At 50.6% G+C, this 22,689-nt stretch overlaps 1 protein-coding gene across 2 annotated transcripts in view; it reads right to left on the bottom strand.

Moving 5' to 3' along the window:
• Positions 1-1,107: 1,107 nt before the first annotated feature.
• Positions 1,108-22,689, bottom strand: part of GAB2 (GRB2 associated binding protein 2) — a 102,044-nt gene continuing 80,462 nt past the window's right edge. The window contains exons 4-10 of one of the 2 annotated variants that reach the window (XM_055801276.1): positions 20,545-21,131; positions 19,418-19,512; positions 18,452-18,734; positions 17,372-17,462; positions 15,442-15,544; positions 14,471-14,596; positions 1,108-8,214 (exon numbers count right to left, since the gene is read on the bottom strand). In XM_055801276.1, coding sequence (XP_055657251.1) covers positions 8,071-8,214; positions 14,471-14,596; positions 15,442-15,544; positions 17,372-17,462; positions 18,452-18,734; positions 19,418-19,512; positions 20,545-21,131 — 1,429 coding nt within the window. In that variant the 3' untranslated portion in view covers positions 1,108-8,070. The remainder of the gene's footprint in view (positions 8,215-14,470; positions 14,597-15,441; positions 15,545-17,371; positions 17,463-18,451; positions 18,735-19,417; positions 19,513-20,544; positions 21,132-22,689) is intronic. The other variant, XR_008746752.1, reaches the window with a different exon arrangement.

Here is a 22,689-nt window from a genome sequence, read left to right as displayed (position 1 = left end):
TCCTTTAGAGTAGCATCCACACCACTCAGCTTGGTGTCATCTGCAAATGTGCTGAGGGCGCGCTCAATGCTACGTCTATGTAATTTATGAAGGTATTAAATAGTATTGGTCCCAGTACGGACCCTTAAGGAACAACACTCATTACTGATTTCCACTCAGACACTGAGCTGTTGACTGTAACTCTTCAGATGGTCCATCCATCAGATCCCTATCTCTTCAGTTTAGAGGAAGAAAGTTATGTGGCACTGTACCAAAAGCCTTACAGAACGGTAGTATAGCATTAGTATAGTATGTTACTATCTATGCTATACCAATTATAGTACATACTATATTAATATTTGTGTTAGTAATAACAGTAATATTTGTATATGATATATTGGTAAAGTGTGTACGATAGTATGGCCCACAGTGAGACACAGGCCTCTAGCAAAAGAGAGCCTGCAATGGAGTCCCCAGCTCCAGATTTGGGATCCCAGATGTGCTGCAGATGTGAGGTGATGCTACTCTTGCTAAAAAAAGGGGGTTACAGGGACTGTGCTGTAAAGGTGTCTTTCCACAGGTATCTTTTTTGGTTTTTTTTATTATTATTGTTAAAGTAAATGTAAGTGTCTTGAAGGGGGGACTTGAATTTTTAACTCTGGGGAAAAAGATGTGTTCTTGTGCTTAGGTTTTATGTGAGATTTGGTGGCCTGAGCTGGGGCTCACAGGCACTGAGCTGCTGATGGGCGAGGAAGCCAGCATTTGTCCTCACCCTGTGCACAGCAAAGTGTATCCCTGGAGCAGATATATAGTATGAATTTCACTTCAGCAACTGAAAAACACACAGTTTGGGTTCTGGTATCAGGAAAACCCTAACTGCATCCTAAAGGTCCTCATTGGGCAGACAGGACACCTGAAGCTATAAGGAGATACTTGGTGACACGCTGGGAATATGCTCTGAAAGCTTTAAAGTTGCTGCATGATTCAACTTGATCCTGTCATTAATTCCCCACTCAGAATCCATGCTGGGAGTCACCAGTGAGAGATGGTCTTTTTATTTTCATTCTTCTATTTTCCCATTGCTTTCCTGCTGCACATACAGTACTTAAAAATGAGATCACGTTCACGTCAGACATGTACCATGTTTATTAACAGCAAAAAAAGTATTATCTAGGCTTCACTCAAGACCAATTTACAGGATAAATAATTGTTTCAAATTACTTAAAAAAAAAAAAAAACAACAAACCCCCAAAGAATAAATTAATAACTTATTAGCTGTCCACAGTGATTTGAAAACTTAATAACCATTCAAACAGTGACACCACAAGAAGACACGTACTGTACAGTTTGCCACAGATTACTCTTGTCCTTCCTTCTACAAATGGGGAAAAAAAAAAAGTAAAAATACTCCTCTTTACGAACAGTCATAGGCTTTGAAACACACAAGACATCCCTGCGAATCGGTTGCCGACACAACGGCTTCAAAGCCGGGGCTCCGACCCCACCTCGCAGCGGGTTAAGAAACAAACAGAGGAAACTACCCTAATGTGGCTGGGGCCGTTCCCACGCAGGGATGCCCAAAGTCAACGGGGACCCGCTGACTTCCCCAAGGGCTGGGCTGAGTGGGACTTAACTAATCTAAAGGTTTGGTCCTAACCCTATGGGACTTAGCAGTGGGCTCCCCGTGGAGCCCAGGGTCCTGTTCCCTTCCCCTCTCTGTGATGTGCTTCAGCCACCACGTTCAAAGGGCTCTCAAAGAAAATGTGGTATTTTCAGGGTCAACATGGCAGCAGAATGCTGAAACTGTGCAAACGGCTTTTCCCCCACCTGCCTTGCTCAGGAGAAAATCCTGCCAATTTTTTTTCCACCCTGGTAATTAGGGATGAGGGTTTTTTAATGAGTTTTGCAGAGCGGGATGTGCAGTGTCATGTGTGATGCTGGACATGACAATGGGGTAGCACCACATGCTTCCCGGCCATTGCATGCAGACTCAAAACAGCTCTTTGCATTATTAGATGCCAATTAATCACACCTCATGATGCATCTGTGAGGTTGGGAAATAAGTACTAAAAATCTTCATTTTACAAGCCAGAGAAAAAGCAGGATGCAGAGTTCAAATGAACTCCCTCGACCCACCTGAAGATAAAGTGTGGTATCACCCAAAGAACAACAATAAAAATAATGTTTTTTTATCTTCTGGTCTTGGGGCAAACCTCTCCCATGTAGTCAACCCACTGGCCTACAAATGAACCCGTTATATGTTAGCAATGGGCTGCATCAAAAACTAAGAGTCTGCTGATCAGAAGCAAATCCATTGAGCTCTTTTAGATCAAGAGATGGAACCATGTGGTCAGCTTCTGCTCCAGGTGTTGCTGGCTAGTGTTAAAGTTTGGACACTGTGCCAGGACCGGCTGGCTGTGGGTTGGCATGGAGAGAGCTGTTTGGTGGCACCTTGCTACATATCAAATTTTCTCAAGAGCAGCCACTGAAGTAGCAACCTGATTAACAGCACAAGTACAAGGAGATAAAATTACGACTACAAGGTTGTGACACCAAGGACAAGCTGATGGAGGGATCAACTGCTCCAGCCAAGGACAAATCATGATCAAAAGGTGCACATGTCTACCTGCAAGAGCCTTATTAACAGTTGCAAGATCATTGCATACATGTGGGCGGGCTAGTGCTTTCTGGGCAGAGAAGAGAGGCACAGGGACTCACCAGGGGCCCTAAACTGGTTTATTGGCCCTTGTGAGTTGATGCTGGACTGGTCTCTCTGGTTTTCTTGATGGCTCTTTGATGGCCATGTGTGTCCTCTGGCTGGGGGTGGGGTTAGGCTCTGCTCTTCACCCTTTAGGGCTTCTCCACAGGCACAGCCCCACTGCACCCATCTCCTTCAGACAACATTCCTCCAACGGCACACACTGTGTGGGTGAGTGTCAATTTTACATGGAATAGCAACATCACCAGGTGGGAAAACATCAACACAACGCAAGCATGAATTGACAAAACCATCCTCTTACTTGCCTCCTAGGCCAGGAAGATCAGACAGGACCTGGAAGCTATTTAAACATCTTCCTACTGAAGTCCACCACCACATAAGACCTGGGCATGGCTCTACCCCTCCCAAGGAGCCATGATCATTGGGTGGCCAAAGCAAGCCAAGTCTTCCCGGTATGCTCGAGGGGCTGGGATGCCAGGGTGTAGGAGCTGGCATGGAGCTGCAGAGAGCTCTGGGTTGATGTCTGCCCTAACAAATTTACAGGTTCAAGCTGTCTCCCAGTTGCTCGGACTGTGTGTCTGTGTCCCGGACGACTTGGTCTGGGCTAGCCAGCCCTCTCCCAGGTGCAAGGGATGGCCCCAGTGTGAATCAGGTTCCCTCACCGTGGGGTATGGCCTTAGGGGTAAGCTGTGCTTTGCCACTTGGCTTCATGGCCAGAAAAGAGGCCCTAGCTCCGTTTCAGGTATTATAGAGCTCTAGGCAATACCTTTGGCCCCTTCCCTCACATGGAGGAGTCTCTGCTCAGCCCCAGCAGCACAGAGTCTCAGGGTAAACTGGGGGGAAGAGATGTCTCTGGTCCCTCCCCCTGCTCCAAGCAGGGTCAGCTGTGGGGTTGATCCACCCTGGGTCTTGAAAAGCTCCAAGGATGGAGGTGGCTCTTCATGCGACAACCCTGTGAAGCCCATGGCACTGCTGCCCCATGGTTAGTTCATGGGAGCCCCAGAGCAAGGTGTGTCCCAGCACGTCCAGGTCCCCACCACACTTCTAGCAGGGTTTCTCCTGCCCAGCTCAGAGCTGGGTGCATTGACCAGGGCTCCCTGAAAGCCAGAGCACTGAGGCATCATGTTGTCGGGCAGGATGAACCCCTTGAGAGTGAAGTGCCCTGGGTAAGTCGTGAGAGTGGTGGGAACTCTCCTCCCACCGTGGCTTTTACTGACCAAAACCCCACTCCACAACCCACAAATCTCTATATAGCTGACTCGAGACTCATGCCAAAGGAGCACATGGGGAGGACCAAGACTCAGATCTTGCTGGCAAACTCCCTGCTTTCTTTCCTCCCAACCTCATGTTCCCCCATATATAAACCTTGCCAGTGGCTGGTGGCCCTGGGCCCAGTTCCATCCCCGTTAGCCCCCCGTGCACCCAAGCCTTAGATACGTTTTGGTTCCAGCTCTGGATTTGACCCTATCTGCCAGACACTCAAATTTCTCCTGGCACAGTCTGCACTCACACGTATTTTGTTTCTCCAACCTGAGACTAAGCATAAGCCTGTCATCCATTTAGAGCTTGAAATGTATTTCCCACTAAACACTCAAGTGTCAGTTTGGAGCAAATCAGCTACAAGGCAGCTCACACATCCCACCAGAGGAACCATAAGCGGCAGTCACACACAGTGAGGGATACATGTTTTTTGATACTTCTGCCTTTAAAATGTCTAGCTTAGTCATTCTAAAGCTCGGGGAGAGCTTTGATCCATGGCCCTGGTACTTCATAAAACTCAATATTGAGGTCATGATGCTTGTCCCACAGACAGCCCTTCTCCATGAGCACACGCACACCTACAAGCACATCTCTTTTCTTAAATGGGACCATAGAGCTGAAGAGCAGGCTCTGACGTGAAGACTCAAGCCATTTTAATTGCAGTTAAAATGAATCATTTCCAATGTTCTCAGCTTCCTAAAATACCTATTTCTAACAAAAGCGTCAGTAATACTTGAGCATCCAAGTATAGAGTGGATGTGATAAACTCAATGCCTTCAGGACAAAGTTCTTGGCAGTCCGTGTAATTAAACCAGCTGCTTTTCAATATGGTTTAAGACTAAATACTGCACAAACATTAATCATCAGGGACTGCTGTAATCAGCCTGGCAACTGTCAGGAATGACTATTTCCACTGCAGCCATTGATTACTTAATGGCTTTCAGGAGGGGCTGATACAGTCATGCCTACATGGCAATGCATAGAGTCTATGGGCTGATACTTAGCTTGGAGAGGCTATTTGCTTGGTGCTTAGCTGGGAAAAAAATGGAGAAATATGTCTGTTTCTGGGAAAATGTAGGCCTCACTGCAAAGCAGAGAGGCACCAGCGACCAGCAGTTGTGAAATAGCTACTTTTGGGATGTTTTGTTCCTTGGTCTGCCAAATGCAAAGGGCCAGTTGCGGGGATTCTCATGAAAGCAAATCATTAAAACTGGAGGCCTGAGCTTGGGAAAAGAGCTATCCCATGCCAGGGCTTGCCCCATGAACAAATAGACATTTGTGGGACATAGAGAGAAAGGACTAGTTTCTCCAGCACCACAAAGGGCTTTGGATTAAATATGGGAGCGGGCACTAGACGCACCTGGTCCCAGCGCAGAAGCACAGGGCACCGGCTCGAAACACATCCCAGCTCATTGCACTGTCTCTCAAGCCACTGCACCACCAGAAATGACCGCTGCTGCTGCCTCCCCCTCGCCTGCCCACTTTCAGGGTGCTTTTGGGACTTGGTGAGCTCCCCATCTCCCAGATGAAAACAAGAACCTGAGCATAGGCTATCACTTGATTTCTCCAGGCTTTTGGTTCAGTTCAAGATTTTCTTTAGCCTGGAGCTGGGCTGTTTCATCTTGAGAGTAGTTGCACTGCTTTACTGAGAGAGACCCAAAGCAGCCCAAAGAGCTATTCCCAAAACTGCTGCTGCAATCCACCCCAGAGGTAGCTGCGTTTTCGCGTGAGAGGAGAGCAGCACAGCTTTTGGCAGGAAAACACATCCAGCGTGCACCATAACCCTTCTCCCCAGCCTCATCTTCCTTTGTGCCTGCCCAACAGTTTAAGAGGATGAAATAGGAAAAAACCAGCTTCCCTGTTGAGTCACATTTGCTTTTTGGTGGGGATGGGGAGCTCACTCCCACCCGGGTGAACACACTCTGGATCAGCCCCAATGTTTAGTCTCCCCTGAGATGCAGTGATGACAGGGGCTATAGAAATCCGAAGCACTGTACTCTGCTCTTCATTTCATTATCTCACTATGCAAGCGTGCAAGCCCCCAATGAGAGGCAAAGGCCCTTGCAGGCTGTATCACACTCCCTGACCTTCAGAAAGCATCTGGCTGTGCTAAATCTTCCCTTTGGGTTTTGGTGTGGTTTTTTTTTTTTTCTTCCCCCCTAGATGATTATTCTTTTTGCCATGAGCATTAGGCTATTTGCTTTGTTATTCCTGTAAAAGGCCAACACTTCAGTGTCTTAAAAGGGCCGTCAGAGCTTTTCCATTAATAACCTTCCCTTTCATGGCATGCAAGAAGAAAATATAAACCGATGTTGGAAGTTCAAGATTTATTTTACTAGCACGCAGCCCTTAAGGGACTGGTACCCTATCCCCATGTGGGTCACGTCTGGCTCTTTCCAAATGCGAACAAGATTAAAGAAATGTGTTAATGCTTAAGTGTTAATAATCAATATGACTTGGTGGTGTTGGTGGAAGACAGAGCCCATGGCACTAGGACGGGTTCAGCTTGCAGAAAGAATAGCTCCAGCTTTTTAGTAGATATTATTACCTAATCTTTCTAATGTCTCCTCGGTTTGGCTCTTGGTTTGCAGGCGGCCTGTTTATTCATGTCAGTGCTTGCTGTCTGGCAATCAGGCTGCTCCACGGCAATCATTAATTCTTCCTGTTTTCATGAGATCATGAATTATTATCTCTGCAATGAACTGTATCTTCCTTCTCGGCTCTGCACCCAGCAGCTGCCTGGGGAATAATCCCAAAACCTGGATGTGTCAAGGATGCTGGCAAGGGGCAACAGCAGATTCCCACCCATAATTAGAGCCTAGAGTCGTTAATGTCAACAAGCCCCATTTCTGTGTTGAGAAACATTGCTGAAGATGGGGAGAAAACACCTAATCCAGCCCTTCGCACCCACCACAAACCAACCATAATGCTACATCAAAGCTAATGTTGAAACACCTTGCCCTGACTCTCCTGACCAGCCTCTTCCCACACCTAAGACCAACATAACACCATCAACCAACATTTCAATTACACTACTCCTTTCCTCCAAAGTACACCCCACTGGACTTCCTCACCCAAGACCAACCTCTGCAGTACAGCATCTGCCTTCTCCCACTGCTCCCAACAGCCTTCCACTCCCTCCTTGTCACTCATCCTTGTGCCAGTCCAGATATACAGAGTCTCCAGAGCCTCCCTGTGTCCCTTGTACTCAACCAAAGAGCCTCTCATGATGGCTACAGGTGGAGGACTCTCACTCTCTGCATTTCTTTTGGTGCCACAAAGGGCAGATTTTGGTTCGTAAGGCCACATTCACGGGCAATTGATTTCAGATAGGCAGTGGGTCAGGGCTTAAATTCTGCCATCCAAAGCCAGTATGTCCATCCCATTGACTTTGAGAGATGTTGGAGAGCATCAACAGCAGAAGACATCCAAACAAACAAACATGTTTCACACATGCATGTGTGTGAGAACGGGGCAAGTCCTGGGTTTCTAAGTCAGCTCAGTGGAAAAGTCTGGATGCTCTTCAAGCTTCTGAAGGTTAACAACCACAATCAAAACCATGGGGGCTGTCCCACCAGGAGAAGAATAGCCCTCAGAGGTTTTGAACATGTTATTTACAAGAGATGGGACAATGAAAGTGATTTCAAAAGGAATGGTCCTTGCTCAGTTTTGGGATTGTGAGGAGGCAGAGAAGAGGGCAACCATAAGGAGTGGGGAATCAGAGCTGGGGAATGATGTCTTATGAGAGATGCTGCAAACCTGCATGGCATGGTTTGGGAGTACAGCGTCGAAGGAGATGGGGAGAGATGATCAGTGTTAGCACGTACAAGGTGGTTTTAATAGCTGTAAGCAAAAGATGTGTAGGGTGAAACCTGGTATTGCTAAGTCAAATTCCTGGATTGTGCATCCAGCAGCTAAAGCACAAACCTAGCCACCGAACACAGTTGGTCTTTATCACTGGCAAACAGTATCCGCCAAGTCTTCCCCTGAAATTAAATTTCTTTTTGCCTTAATAAAAAATAAAAAAATGAAGACCCTCTCCTCTCCGCAGACAAGTCTTAGAAATCCAGCCCAGCAGAGCTGTCAGCCTGCTTCGCTGCCTGCCCCAGGCACTACTGCTTCGTGCTCTTGGTGGGCTCCGAGGACTGCCGCACATCAGTCCACTCCTGCATGGTGCTCTGCAGCGCCTGTGTCTTCTCCTTGTCCACTTGCACGTAATCAACCTTCTCATCTGAGGCGACCGACGAGGTGGAGGGCTGTGGGGAGGAGAAACACGGCCACCGCCTGGTCACTCATTAGCTCCTCACTGCTCCCTCTCGCTCCTTCCCACAGCAGCACTGTGGATGCTGCAAGTCCACTGGCACCTCCCCTGCTTTCCTGCAGACTCCATAGCTCACCACCCTCCCTCTAACCTCCCAAAGGCTCCTGGAGGAGATATTTCAGTCTGCCCTGCACCTTGCTTGCATGAGACTATGGTGCAATGGGAGGGAAGAAACAGCAAACTGGGTGTCTATCTTCATGTCAACTCTGGGACATGAATATTTGGCTGCAAATGTGTTACCTAACTGCTGACATTGCAAATTTAGCATTGCTCCTTGCTCATTTTTGTGTAAACACCTCAAGAACTCTTACAGATACACAAAAATCCCAGCTCCACCCCTCTTAGCTGTGCTGACTCCATGTACCTATGGCACTAGATTATTTCCATCCCCATAACAACAGATATGTTTGCAGGTTCACCCAGGAGACCTGCTGAGGAAGAAGGAGATAATTTTTCCATAGCTTCTTCAGTCCTGGAATTTTGCCTGCCACTACAAGCATTACAAGAGGACCCTCAGCTGCTTGCAGCTGGAGCCAGGTGATGTTTTTTAATGACTTACAACCACCTTTCCAGGCTGAGATATACTTTAAATTGGTAATATCTGCAGAAATATGGCTGGGCAGAAATAAACAATTAAGGGACAACTGTCGGACAGTAAGAAGACCTAACCAGTGGGATGCTTTGCCTAGGAAACAAGGTGGTGTTTGAAAAGTTGAGGCCAACTCACAGGTGGCTCCCACAAAGGTTTAGACAATGCCTTGTCCTTCGCTGACCCCTCACTCAGGTGCTGCTTTACTTGAGCCAGCCTCTCATTCCCCCTCCCAGTTTGCTCAGAGTGGCACCCAGTTTGCTCAGACCGGCACCCAGTGGCCTTTGGTACCCCCCCAGCCCACTCTGTCATCCTTGGGTGTCTTCTTCATTTTGGTAGGTGGCCTTACTGGGGAGGTTGTGAAATCTCCATCGCATGAAAATTTTATGCCTCACTTGTCACCTCAGGAGAGATGGTTTCCTTTGGATGTGGGGATGCCCTGAGTTCATCCCTTCCCCTATTTTCCTACAATTAGCAATAATATGAGGCTTGTTTTCCCCGTGTATGAGCCTGGACAAAAGTCACCAACATCTGGGTCTTTAGGCTGTTCCCCTCTCACATTTCCACAGGACACTTGGCAGAGACATCCCATTCCCGACCCCTCATCTCCCCACAGCTCTTTCTCACCGGGAAATGGCTTGATCAGCTCAACATAATCTAGCTTTTAAACTTTAGCTTCACTTTGTCAAAGCAGTTTGTACTTCTCCTGCCCAAATGGCACCCTTTAAAGGCACCTGACTGGCAGCCAGTAGGTGCCCAGCATTATCTGAATGAGCTCCGGAAAGTACCTCAGCTGGAAAGCCCAAGTCTGGCTTTGGAGGACCTGTTCTTCTGGAGGAGGAAAAAACCCTTTTTTGATACTTCTTGGGATATCTCCTAACAGTTTTTGAATACATAATCTTTAGATGAATTTCTGGTCTCATCAGCATCCCTGAACCCTTGCACATCCATGCTTCTGGTGACACTTCCAGCAAGGCTGCAGACATGCAACAGAGCCCGAGTCCGACCTAGAATTAATATAGCAGCAGACCATAGAGCCATAGAATCACAAAATGGTTTGGTTGGAAGGGACTTTCAAGACCATCTAGTTCCAGACCCCCTGCCAGGGGCAGGGCCCCCTCCCCCCAGCCCAGGCTGCTCCCAGCCCTGTCCAGCCTGGCCTTGAGGCCTGCCAGGGATGGGGCACCCACAGCTGCTCTGGGCAGCCTGGGCCAGCACCTCGCCACCCTCACGGGGAAGGGTTTCTTCCTCATATCTAACCTAAATCTCCCCTCTTTCAGCTTAAAGCCATTCCACCTTGTCCTATCACTACAGGCTTTTGTAAAAAGCCCCTCTCAAGCTTCTTTGTCAGCCCCTTTAGGTACTGGAAGGCTGTTAGAAGGTCTCCCTGGAGTCTTCTCTTCTGCAGGATGAACAAACCCAACTCTCCCAGCCTGTCTCCATAGCAGAGGGGCTCCAGCCTCTGATCGTCTTTGTGGCCCTCCTTGGGACCTGCTCCAAGAGGTCCATGTCCTTATGTTGGGTGCCCCAAGGGTGGACGTAGCGCTGCAGGGGGGATCTCATCAGAACGGAGCAGAGGGGCAGAACTGCCTCCCTCGCCCTGCTGGCCATGCTGCTGGGGATGCAGCCCAGGACATGACTGGCTTTCTGGGCTGCAAGTGCACATTGCCAGATCACGTTGAGCTTCTCATCCACCAACACCCCCAAGTCCTTCTCCTCAGGGCTGCTCTCAACCCATTCTCCACCCAGACTGTATTTGTGCTTGAGATTGCCCCGACCTACATGCAGGACCCTGCACATGTTCTTGTTGAACTTCATGAGGTTTGCACGGACCGACTCCTCAAGCCTGTGAAGGTCCCTTTGGATGGCATCCCTTCCCTCTAGCATGCCACAGAGATTGACGTTGGCAAATCTGCTGAGGGTACACTTGATCCCATTGTCTATGTTGCCAACAAAGATGTTAAACAACATCGGTCCCAGTACTGACCCTTGAAGAACACCATTCACCATCAGTCTCCGCTTGGGCATTAAGCTGTTGACTGCAACTCTTTGAGTGCGACCATTCAGCCAATTCCTTATCTACCAGGTGGTCCATCCGTCAGATCCATGCCTCTTCAGTTTAGAGACAAGGATGTCATGCAGGACCGTGTCAAATGCTTTGCACAAATCCAGGTTGATGACATCAGTTGCTCTTCCCTTATCCACCAACACTGTAAACCCGTCTTAGAAGGCCACCAAACTTGTCAGGCACAATTTGCCCTTAGTGAAGCCACGCTGGCTGTCAACAATCATCTCCTTATTTTCAACATGCCTTAGCATAGTTCCTAGGAGGATCTGCTCCATGATCTTTCTGGGCACAGAGGTGAGAAAGACTGTCCTGTAGTTCCCTGGATCTTCTGTTTTCCCTTTTTAAAAATGGGGGTTATGTTTCCCCTTTTCCAGTCTGTGGGAACTTCACCAGACTGCCATGACTTGCCAAATATGACGGATAGTGGCTTAGCCACCTCATCTGCCTGTTCCCTCGGGACCCACAGATGCCTCTCAGCAGGTCCCATGGATGCGTGCACCTTCATGCTCCTTAGATGTTCTCAAACCTGATCTCCTACAGTGGGTGGTTCTTCACTGTCCCAGTCCCTACCTTTGCCTTCTGTGACTTGGGCAGTCTGGCTACAGCACTTCCTGGTGAAGACTGAGGCAAAAAAGTCATGGAGTTCCTCAGCCTTCTCCATGTCCCAGGTAACCAGGTTTCCTGTTTCCTTCCAGAGAGGCCCCACATTTTCCTTAGTCTTCCTTTTATCACCAATGTACCTACAGAAGCTTTTCTTGTTGCCCTTGATGGCCCTGCCCAGATGTTATTCTATCAGGGCTTTAGCTTTCCTAACCTGGTCCCTGGCTGCTTGGACAATTTCCCTGTATTCCTCCAAGGCTACCTGTCCTGGCTTCCACTCTCTGTAGGCTTCCTTTTTGTGTTTGAGTTTGCCCAGGAGCTCCTTGTTCATCCACGCAGCCTCCTGGCATTTTTGCCTGACTTCCTCTTTGTCGGGACGCATCGCTCCTGAGCTTGGAAGAGGTGATCCTTGAATATCTACAGTGTTCCTGGGCCCTTCTTCCTGCCAGGGCTTTATCCCATGGTACTCTACCAAGCAGATCCCTGAAGAGGCCAAAGTCTGCTCTCCTGAAGGCCAGGGTGAGCTTGCTCTGCACCCTCCTTGCTGCCCTGAAGATCTACAACTCCACCATTTCATGGTCACTGCAGCCAAGGCTGCCCCGAGCTTCGCATCCCCCACCAGCCCCTCCTTGTTGCTGAGAACAAGGTCCAGCACAGCACCTCTCCTCGTTGGCTCCTCTATCACTTGGAGAAGGAAGTTATCATCAACACATTCCAGAAATCTCCTGGATTGCTTATGCCCTGCTGTGTTGTCCCTCCAACAGGTACTGGGGTGGTTGAAGTCTCCCATGTGGACGAGTGCTTATGAACATGAGGATGCTCCTGTCTGTAGAGGCCCTCATCCGCTTGGTCTTCCTGGTTGCATGGCCTGTAGCAGACCCCACTATAATGTCACCTGTCCCTGTCTTCCACTTGATCCTGACCCATAAACTCTTGGCTGGCTCCTCACCCATCCCTAGGTGGAGCTCCATGCACTCCAGCTGGTGACACCCCCTTGTATCTCCCCTGTCTGTCCTTCCTAAAGAGCCTGTATCCTTCCATTCCAACACTCCAGTCACAGGAGCCATCCCACCAGGTCCCCCTGATGCCAGTGAGACCATAGCCCTGCAGGTGTGCGCACATCCCTAACTCTTCTTGTTCATTCCCCATGCTACGTGCATTTGCTGGGCCCCTGATGGAGCTGGCTTACTGGCTGGAGTGGCTGGAATTCCTTTGCGCTGCTCTTCAGGCACTCTCCTGCTGACCCGTGATACATCTCCAGGCCCTGGGCATCTCTTGCTGGCACTGGCATCAAACTGGTAGGAGTGGGATGGATTGAGGTTCCCCTCCCCCAGCAACTTTAGTTTAAAGCCCTCTTCTCCGGCTTGGCAAGCCTATGACCGAAGATGCTCTTCCCCTTCTCTGACAGATGGACCCCATCAGCCCCCAGCAGACCAGGTTCCTCAAAGCCAGTCCCATGGTCTAAGCAGCCGAAGCCCTGGCTGCGGTACCAGCCCTGTGACCATCTGCTGATTCGCCAGATCCAGTTGGCCCCTTCAAACCCCTTCCCTGATGAAAAAACTACCTGCGCTCCAGAGTCCCTGGCCGCCTCTCCCAGGGCTCTGTAACCCTTCTTGTTGCCCCCGACTGGTCCTGGCTGTGTCGCTGGTGCCCACGTGGAACAACATCAGCGGATAAGAGTCAGTGGGACTGGATGGGGCTTGGTAGTCTCCTGCTGACATCCCCGATACGAGCCCGGGTAAGGATCACACCTCTCTGGAGAGCGCAGCAGGTCAGCAAACGGGCACCTCTCCGAAGAGTTGCTACTGCTCTCACCCATCACCTTTTCTTAGCTGCATTGGTTGTTTTACAGGGAGCAGATCAGGCTGTCCTCCTTGGCTCCAGCATCCCTCCTAGGGTGGTGGGTCCTTCCTCCTCAGTCTACAAAGTGGCGAAGCGGTTCTGCAAGGCACCTCAGGCTTTGGGGGAAGTTTTTTCCTCCTGCAGGTCCTTGTCACTGCAAACTTCCACCGTTCTGCATTATAGGCCCCCCTCCCTTCTGTGTGTCGGTGGGGGAGTTTCTGGCTGTTTGGCCATGGGTTGTGGATCCACCACAGACCACCTGGAGCCAGCTATCTAACTCCTCCTCAGCCTCCCTGACGTTACGGAGCCCTTTCACCACCTCCTGCAGCTCAGTCACCTGCTGCAGGAGGTCCTCCACCCGGGCACATCTTTTGCAGGCAGGTCCCCTACCTGCCCTTGCCCCAGGAGAAAGGTCTGGACACGTCCTGCAGCTGGAGGTCTGCACTGCAGCCTTGCTCTTCAGCAGCTCTGTCTGGGTGGGGGCATCAGCCACCGCCGGGGCAGACGGTGCAGAGCCCCCAACCTTAGCTCTCAGACACATGTCCACCGTTCTGCCTCTGAGGGTCAGGTAGGATGAGTGCCCTTGACCCATGCAGATGGTCGCAGCATGGTGCCCTGTTGCTGGGTTATGTGGACTTCAGGTGTCTCCACTCCACCAGTGGAACGTCCCTCCTTTAAGGCAGCGTGCTTCTCGCGTACCCTCCTGCCCACGCTGCTCCCACAGATCCTGGCTGCCTGTCCTGCTCGCCACGCTCTCCAGGGATGCCCTGTGTGGGAACGGGGCAGGGGCGGCCACTGTTACCCCCAGCCCTGTCCATGCCTTGTCAGCTGCCCTCCTGCAAGCTGCTGGCTCCTCCTGTCAGGTCATGGTGCTCCCCTGAGGTCTCCCCAGCTCAGGACCGCCCCCCCCCCCCCCCCCCCCCCCATGCCACACTCCCTGGCTCCACTGAGGAATGTGTCTGCTCTGGAGCTGATCTGCTCAGGGCTTTGTGCCATGCTGTTGCCAATGTGCATAAAAACCCTTAAAAAAATATATCACTTTTAACCAGAAGTTTATAAAACCCACCCCCCACCCCTCCCCCCACCCCATACCTTTCTGTGTGGCCCTGGCGAGCTTGGCTGGAAGTCCAGGGCCAGATAATCCACACTCCCCGAACTCTTTTTAGGCGCTGGGCTGTTGGTACCACTAGGAACAGGAGAAGCAGAAATGGGGTTTTGCTAATGCAGGGAAGAGACAGGAGAGATAATGAGGATTAAAATGGGAAGAAAGGAAATAAAAAAGGAATTATCACAAATCTGGCAATGAAATGCCTTGGTGGCACTTTTAAAAGTGCCAGCCTGGATATCTGCTCACCTGCCCCTGGGACCAGGGCGTGCAGAAGCGCTGGGGCACTGTACCTATTGCATGTTGTGCTAACAAATATTCCAAGCTCATGCTCTTGATTTTATCTATCGAAGCAGCCTTTGTCCTAATTTTATTCGCATGCCTGACATCAGACATAGGCTTCAGCGTTTCGCAGGAACCACACCTCATCGAGGCCAGACCAGCTCTGGGATCTTTGCTAATCACAACCATGCTACACAGAGCACAGATTTCCTCTACCCCCTTAGTTACACAGCCTCGAAAATATGCTTCAACTCAGCAGCTTTGTGAAGGCAGACAAAATCTCCTCCCTGTAAGCAGTGCCGCTCCCTGCTGCTGCTCCGATAGCCCCTGCCCTCCACATAAACATGAGGTCAGCAGCTGTTAGGGGAAAAAAACCCTCTGAAAAACATCAATTTAAATTAGGAAAATACCCCCTGACAGTCCCTAGATGTTTTTATCCCCTCTAAATTCCTGGCAAAGTACGTGATATATGTCCTTGCTCTCATATACAGTTAATACCCCAACGGGACATGTCATTTTAGGAATGAAAGCCACTCTTCCATGCATGTAGGGATGTATGTAAAGATGTACACCACACAGTGCTATCTGAGCACTTCATGAGCTAGGAATGTGTTTGCAGAGCTGGAGAACGTATATCTCCTGCCAGAACTATGTATCTTAGCTGTGGGGCCCTTACCATCGCCACGTAGTTCTCCTCACTGTCTCCCGAGTCAGTGCTGGTGATGCTCTGGGAGGAGACAGGGCGACAGTATTGCAAAGAGCCGGCGTTGAAGGTCTGGCTGTAAGGACAAGGATCAATGTGTTAATGACGGTGGCAGGTGCTGCTGGTCCATTGCCAAGGAGGGATGGGAGTCGACCTCCAAACATCACCAGGCTTGGAGCTGGGGACAGGGCATGAAGAAGAGCTGGCGGCACTGAGGTTCTCCAACCTGACCTTCCCATGGGTCAGCAATCATCAGGTTTAGTCTTCTCATTTTTTTCTTGCTAGGACTTTTTAATAACAACTTGCTTGCTATGTACCTGTAACTCTCCTGCTATCAGCTACATAAATCAGGCTCCATGAACTCTTTTATCTCACAGGAAATATTTAATTTTGGAGGATGCAGGGCCAGGCTTGGTGAAGCTCCTCACCTCCAGCCCCACCACATCTCCAGCGTTTGTTTACTGTGCATGGCCCTACCCAAATTTTTTGCTGGAAAACAAAACCTCCAAGGCATCTCCCTGCTTTCAATTGACCAAATCTAATTATACCGAATAACATAATGCAATCAGCATCTGGCATTAAAACTCACATCTTAAAAAGCTGTTTGTTGCCTTGCAGTAAAGGCAGGGTCATATGATTAGCTGATAAGGGAAAAATCCATTAGTTTCTCGAGGGTCGGACGTCTTGTCAATCAAACCCCGCTCGCTGTTTCCCAGTGCAGTGATTTCAGCACACAGCGCTCATGCCCTGCAGTCAGGCTCCACACAATCCAATTTATTTGAGGAGTCACAGCAGCCAAGCTTTGCTTCTGCCTTTCGCTGGACAACATCAGATCACGAATTAGCAGCAGAACTGGAATCATGCGAATCCTGTTATTTTTGGCTGGCAGACTTTGCTCTGAAGTGCTCTGGTTTCATTTCGCAGACTTCCTTCAGGCTAAGCTTTGCTTTCAAGGCAATCAAAACACAGCTCAGCCAGACCTGTGAGTGTCACCCTGTGTTTTGAAACTATGGCGGGGGGGTTTGGGGGGAGAGCTGGATGTGAAATCATGCCCCATGCCCCTGGTGTGGATGAGTTGGGGTAGTTAAGCTGCGTCACGAGTCACGGTGGACCACAGGTCCTGTGTCAGAGCCACAGCCCTCCAGGAGTTGTCAGAACGCAGAAATAGGAAACGTCTTCAAGGGATCTTAATTAGCTGCTTGGCCACATGCTGGGATTTCACGTGAAAGCCCGACCTAAACAAATTTATCTTCCTGCCACCAGCTGTGATCTGGCAAATACGACTCTGCCTCTTACAACACTTGATTAAGTTCATGAGGGATCCAAGGGAGGAGACCCTCTGCTTCAACAGCATGTGACCCAGGTCCTCATTCTAGCCATGATGTGACCAAGGAAACCCCTGAGCTTGAAATCCCCATGGTGTGGCAGAATATTTTAGGAAAGAATTACTCCATAAATGCCCCTCTTCCCAGATAGCTCCTGCTGGTCCCTGATGGGGGTAGGGTGTTGGACAAGGTGGACTTTCAACCCAGTGCAGATGTTTGCATGGCATGACACAGCTTTGTGGCTCCTGCTTCTAAAATTGACAAAGAACATGAGGGCTAAAGGGATCATTTTGGGGGATTTTTTAATTGGGAGAATTCAGGTCTGCATCCGAAGGAAGGGCTCACTTCTAGCTTGATTCAAAATAGCCCATGAGAAATGTGCTCCTGCAACAAAGAGAGATGTTGGGCCAGAAGAAACCTCTGCAGCAAGCAGAAGCACAAGAGCAGCCAACACTCAGCCAGAGATGTTTAACCCACGGCAGAGGCGACAGTGTAGCTGCATGTGGGCACTGGCAACAGTGAGACCAGAGATCTGCTGTCAGAGCACAGCAAGAATCCATACCACAACCATTACTCACCTTGGCCTGGACCAAGATTTTGTGACTGGCGATTTGAAGGGAAGCTCATCGATGACTGTGTTGTTCCTCAGGTCCAGTGGTGATGGCTTTGCTGGGGAGGGGAAAAGCCTTTATTCAGAGGCAGCACGTTCCTACAACTCGGCATCCATGACTGGCACGAGAGGGTCCCCAACAAACTGTTGGTTGCTTTGCATTCTGCTGATCAGCCCCCCCCAAGCCTTCCTTGCTGATGACAAATACCTCCAGCCGAAATCCCTGCGCTCATTTACACCAGGGCTGGGGGAAAATAGTGAATTTCCCCCTCTGACCCAGAGTTGCAAAGTGGATGGGTGGCCCCAAAAGGGGAATGTGCCTCCCGGGGAATGGAGATCTGCTAAAAACACCCAAACCCCAGAGTATAACAAACCTATTCATTAGGGAGCTGTGATGACCTGTTAGATGGGGACAAGACCAGGTTCTGCCAGCCCTGAGCTGCCTCCAGCCAGAGCGTTTCTCCACAGGGGACAGGAATGGACTAGGGTAACATGCAATGTCTTCTCATTAGGTGGAAGAGAAGAACGCTGTGCTCCAGCCCCATCCTTCGCCTAGCATGGATGAGGTTAGGTGTTGACACCCTAATGATGGGAGCCCTCCTCCCCAGCACCTCCTTGGCAACCTGTCAGACAATGGTTTGTGGAGGGATCTGGAGGATGTAGGCAGAGCCCCGAGTGAAGAACTGCCTAGAACTAGCCAGTAGGAAACAGCGGGGTCATCTGAATACGACACAGAGATGTTGGGGTGGAGCGTAGTAAGGGGTGCAGGCAAAGGGGGTGAGATCCTGCCTGTGACGTGCATCTCCTCTCAAGGCCAGGAAGGGTTCGAGAAAGGCTGTTCAAGCACCACAAAAGCTGCATTTGCACCATAATCCTCCTAAAAGAGGAAGGGGATGGGGAAGATCTGAAGGTCTGACTGTGCTGGCGGTAGCAAAGCACACCCCCCATAGGACTCTACTGAGTGTGCACAAGACAACAGATGTAGTCTGAAGTATTACAAGAATAGAAAGGTTCCTGGAAAGATTTGCCCACAAACAAACGTTCTTACCTTTCCGGTCAGGTTTGAGGTTGCGGTTGACTGGTGGGGGCTGGATTTCACTCAAACGTCTGTGGCACTGTGCCATGGCTCCTCCTTTATGTACGGGGAGGGTGGCTGAGGACAACGCCACCAGGTCAAAGTGATGCGGCCCAGGACTCATGGGGATGTAGAGATTTTGGCCATTGTCATTGGCTTTCTCGGCATGGATCAGGGGCGAGGAACCGGGGTTCATGGGGACATAGTTGTCCTCGGAGTCGGTGCTGTGGGAGCGGGCCACTGCTGTCTTGGCTTGCTGGGGGGCAAGCAGAAGGGTGTGCTGTCAGCATCACACACACCTGAGGTGGGACCAGCTTTAAAATCTCAGCACAGAAGGAAGGGATGGTCTGTCCCCTCCTTGGCCATCAGTTTGCACTAAGAGAGTCTACCTCCACTATTTCCAAGACATTGCAACATCATGAGTTCAGGGAAGGGTCTGAATCGCCCAGTTTGAGCCTCTTCTCATGATCAGAGTGAGCTGCAGAAGCATGCTTAACCTGGAAAGCAATTTTTCCCTGGGCTCTGGCCATGACTAAAATGCAATACGAAAGGCTGCTTTAATGTCATTTCCAGCTCAGGAAGTCTTAGAAAGTGCACAAAAGAGGCTGTTCTGGCAACATGTCAAAATTCAGCTCAGCAGCATCCCAGGCTTTCAAGAAGAAGCCAAACTCCTGGGTGCTTTTTTTGGGTCAAAGCTCCAGGCAGATAGGCTCTGTGGAGGTACCCAAAGCAAAGCTCTGCATGCGGCGCTGGGTTAGGGGCTTGTCCCTCCATCTCTGCCCTGCAGGCCACCATGGTTTTAACTGAAATTGGTAAAAAAACCCTTCTTAGCTCTGCAGGTCTAGGCTGTGAGGTCCAACCCTTGAACTAACTTGTCTCTGAATCTGTAAGGTGCAAACGGTGCCTATAGCGTGGTGGCCGACACCAAGGCCAACTCACCAGGTAGGAGTTGTACCCATCGTTCATCGACTCGACTGACTGCACAGTGCTGCCACCCCCGTGCTGGGGGTATTCGTACGTCTCACAAGAAGAAGCTGCAACACAACCACAAATTCATAACTGCTAATAAAAGGGTCCCCTGCAAACAAAATCCAGGCGCTGGGAGGGCAGTATCTATTCTTGACGGCTGAGACACTGGTGGACTTTGGTGGGATATGGTTTTTAGCCTGTCGCAGGCTCCTCGTTGTGGTCCCTCCCAATTAGCATGTCTCTGATGCATCAACACAACGCACGTGCCACGGGGACCTAACCTGGTTCTGCCAAAGTGCTGCAAAATCCCAGGGGTAAAGACATCAGATAAGGCAGATCATGGTGACAAAACAGGGTTAAGGGAGAGCTCCACTACAGCTCACTCAGCAGGTGTAAGGGCTGGCAGCTTCTGGTAAGGGGACGGTGGGGTGAGAATGGGGTATTAAGCTCTCAGACTGGTCTGTGTACTGCTGAGCATGGGTCTGATCTCAGCCCAAATGTTGGTATTTAGGTAGGAGGGGATGGAAGACGCATTTCAGGGAGCTGTGCGTATCATTTGCAGTATGTTCCCTCTCCAACCACCTCTTCTAAGTTACTTTGTGACTATCTCATCCTAGGCACAAGGTTTGGAAAGGGCACATTCATGCACGGTCCATCCATGGCCTATGGGAAGGGCAGCTCTGCCATACTGGGGATGCTGGGTCTGGGAGATGTGCAAAATTACATCCCTGTTTGGTGAGGAAAACCAAGGCAGCTCCAGGCTGAAGTATGTTCTGACAAACCTTGTTATGAAGTAAGCTGAAAATGGCCGAAAGCACTGGTGAAGGGCTGCATGGGCAAGCAGATTTGGGATTTTGGTTCAAGGTACAACGCCGTCAAGACCCAGCTGAGCAGCTCTGGTAGGCAGAGCTCTGGGAATACCTCTCCAAGCCTGCTGCATGCAAAACCCAAATTCTGACTGGGGAGAGCTGCTTTGTGCTCGACACCCTGACTGACGCCAACAGTCACCCCAGCCCTACCACAAATCAGTGGGACCGACCTGTCCAAGTCTGCTAGATAGGACAAAGCCACCCCCAGCTCCCCACCCCCAAATTCACCTCGGTGTAGCCTGCTGTTTTCCACTGCTGGCAGCGTATTTCTCCGGGGAATGGTGGCTGCCATCGGGGCCAGCCCTAAGCTTTCGCTGGGCTGGGGCCGCTGGGGTGGGCTGCCCCACCGTGGCTCCATCTGCCCGGGTTTCGGGGGCCGCGGAGGTGGTGCAGCAGGCGAGTCGCTGGCAGCCACGGCCAGAGCGTTGTGGTTCTTGTCCAGCGTAAATGTCCTGGGGATCTGATAGACAGAGAGCGGGGTGGCGGGGATGTCATAGGAGTCCGTGGAGAGCTCCCCAAACTCCTTGCATAGGGTGTTGTTGGGGGTCTTGTAGACGTAAACCTCCTCATTATCAGTTTCGGAGCTGGTGAGGCTCGACTTGGGGTGGGTGTAGGAACCGAAGGCGCGTGGGAGGTCGTACGCACTGTCCCTGAACTCTGAGTTGTGCCGGCTGGGTTTTGGCAGGCTGTAAAAGCCATGCAGCTGCCCTCCAACCCCGTTCATGCAGTGCCCATTGCCCTGTGAGAGCTTCTGGACCGCCGTGTCACTCCGCATGAAGAAGGCGGATCTTGTGGCTTGGGAGAAGCTGGCACTCCTGTAGAAGAAGGGGAAAAAGGGGCTGAGATGGGGGGAGAGCCAGACCTGGGGTGCACCGAGCTCTGCCTCCCCCATTTATCACCTTCCCAACCTGCACTGGCCAACCCCAGGCCATGGGGAACACCTCAGACCCCTTCAAACATGCCCACAACATGTTTTATCCCAAAACACCTTCAAAATGCCTCTGTCTACAGGCAGGAAGAGCTGTTTATCCAGACATAAATTGATCCAAAAGGGCAATTTTTGTACCATCTGACAGCAACCCAAGACACATCTGCACAGAGCCACCCCATTAGCATCGCTGTGACGTGTCAGCCACCCGTCCACAGCGCAGGAGGAAGGCTTACTCTCACCTCTGCCTTGCAAATGTGCTTTGAGAGGGACTGGAAAAATTCCTGACGGGGATTATTTCAAAGCCTCCAACCATGCCACCACTCTGCCCTCTTGCAGGGCAAGCCCTGGGGAGATGGCAGCAGTGACCAGCTGGGATCTGGGGTCCGTAGCCCTAATCTGCAGGGGAGGAGGAATGAACCTCAGGGCTGAATTCAGAGGTACAAAAGCCCTCGAGTCCCCCAGGGTGAGCAGGGAAGCGTGGTCACTAGGTCCTTGCCTTGCTAATGATTCCTCAATTTGTATTGCAGTCATGCCTGGGGATGCTAGCCAAGACGGAGGGTGAGCACTGGGGAGACTTTGGTCCTCTAATGACTGCTTGCTAGCCACCGCTCCTCCACCGATCCCCTCCAAGGTGTTTCACCTCCTGTTTTATCCCTCCTACTGCTTCCTCTTTCAATGCCCCAGTGCTGCAGAAGATGATGAGCCCCATGGGTTTGCCTTCTGCACCCCTAACCCCAGCAAATGACATTTTCTTGAGTCAGGGGATACTTCAATTGGCCACTTGGGATTTTTCTTCCCCCCCCCCCCCCCCCCATCTTCAACCCCTGCCGCTGTGAAGCACCTCCACATCCCACAAGGCTTAGGGAAACACGAGCATCACTGTGGAAGTGCTGGGATATGAGGGCAAGATGCAGCAGATATGAGCACTGGTGATAATGATACCTTTTCCTGAGCTGGCTGAAGCAGCGTGGAAGAAGAAAATACGGCAAAGCTCCGAAGAAGGGTTACCCTGCCATGAGGAGTTAGTGCATGCGCACCAGGAGAGGGTGAGCGGGAGCGTCGGGCTGGGTCTTTTTGCCCACAGAGGTATAACCATGCATGGGTCAGACTTTTGGGGACCACAGACTCAAAGCCAGAAAGGGCTCAGCTGTCCCCATTTCAACACCTCCCTGTGAAAGGAATTCCTGCCCTGTATCAGTCACCGAGCTGGGAAAAAGTGAAACGGCTGGGGGGAATTTCCAGTTGTGGCAAATGACTGGGGAAGTGCCAGCCCTCTGGGAAAAGCGAGGAGATGATGGTTTTCACTGCTCTGGCAGGGCTGATGCTCTGCAGGGACAAGAGGGGCTCTGTTTCATGGAGCCAGCACGAGATGGCGCTCAGAAATAGGGCTTATCTGGGGGGAAAAACAAGGGATGCTGCGATATGACAAATCCCTGCTGCCT

The sequence above is a fragment of the Falco peregrinus genome, chromosome 4 (assembly GCF_023634155.1).
Source record: "Falco peregrinus isolate bFalPer1 chromosome 4, bFalPer1.pri, whole genome shotgun sequence".
Lineage (NCBI taxonomy): Eukaryota > Metazoa > Chordata > Aves > Falconiformes > Falconidae > Falco > Falco peregrinus.
Note: the sequence above shows the minus strand (reverse complement) of the source record. Positions and strands in the feature narration are given on the sequence as shown.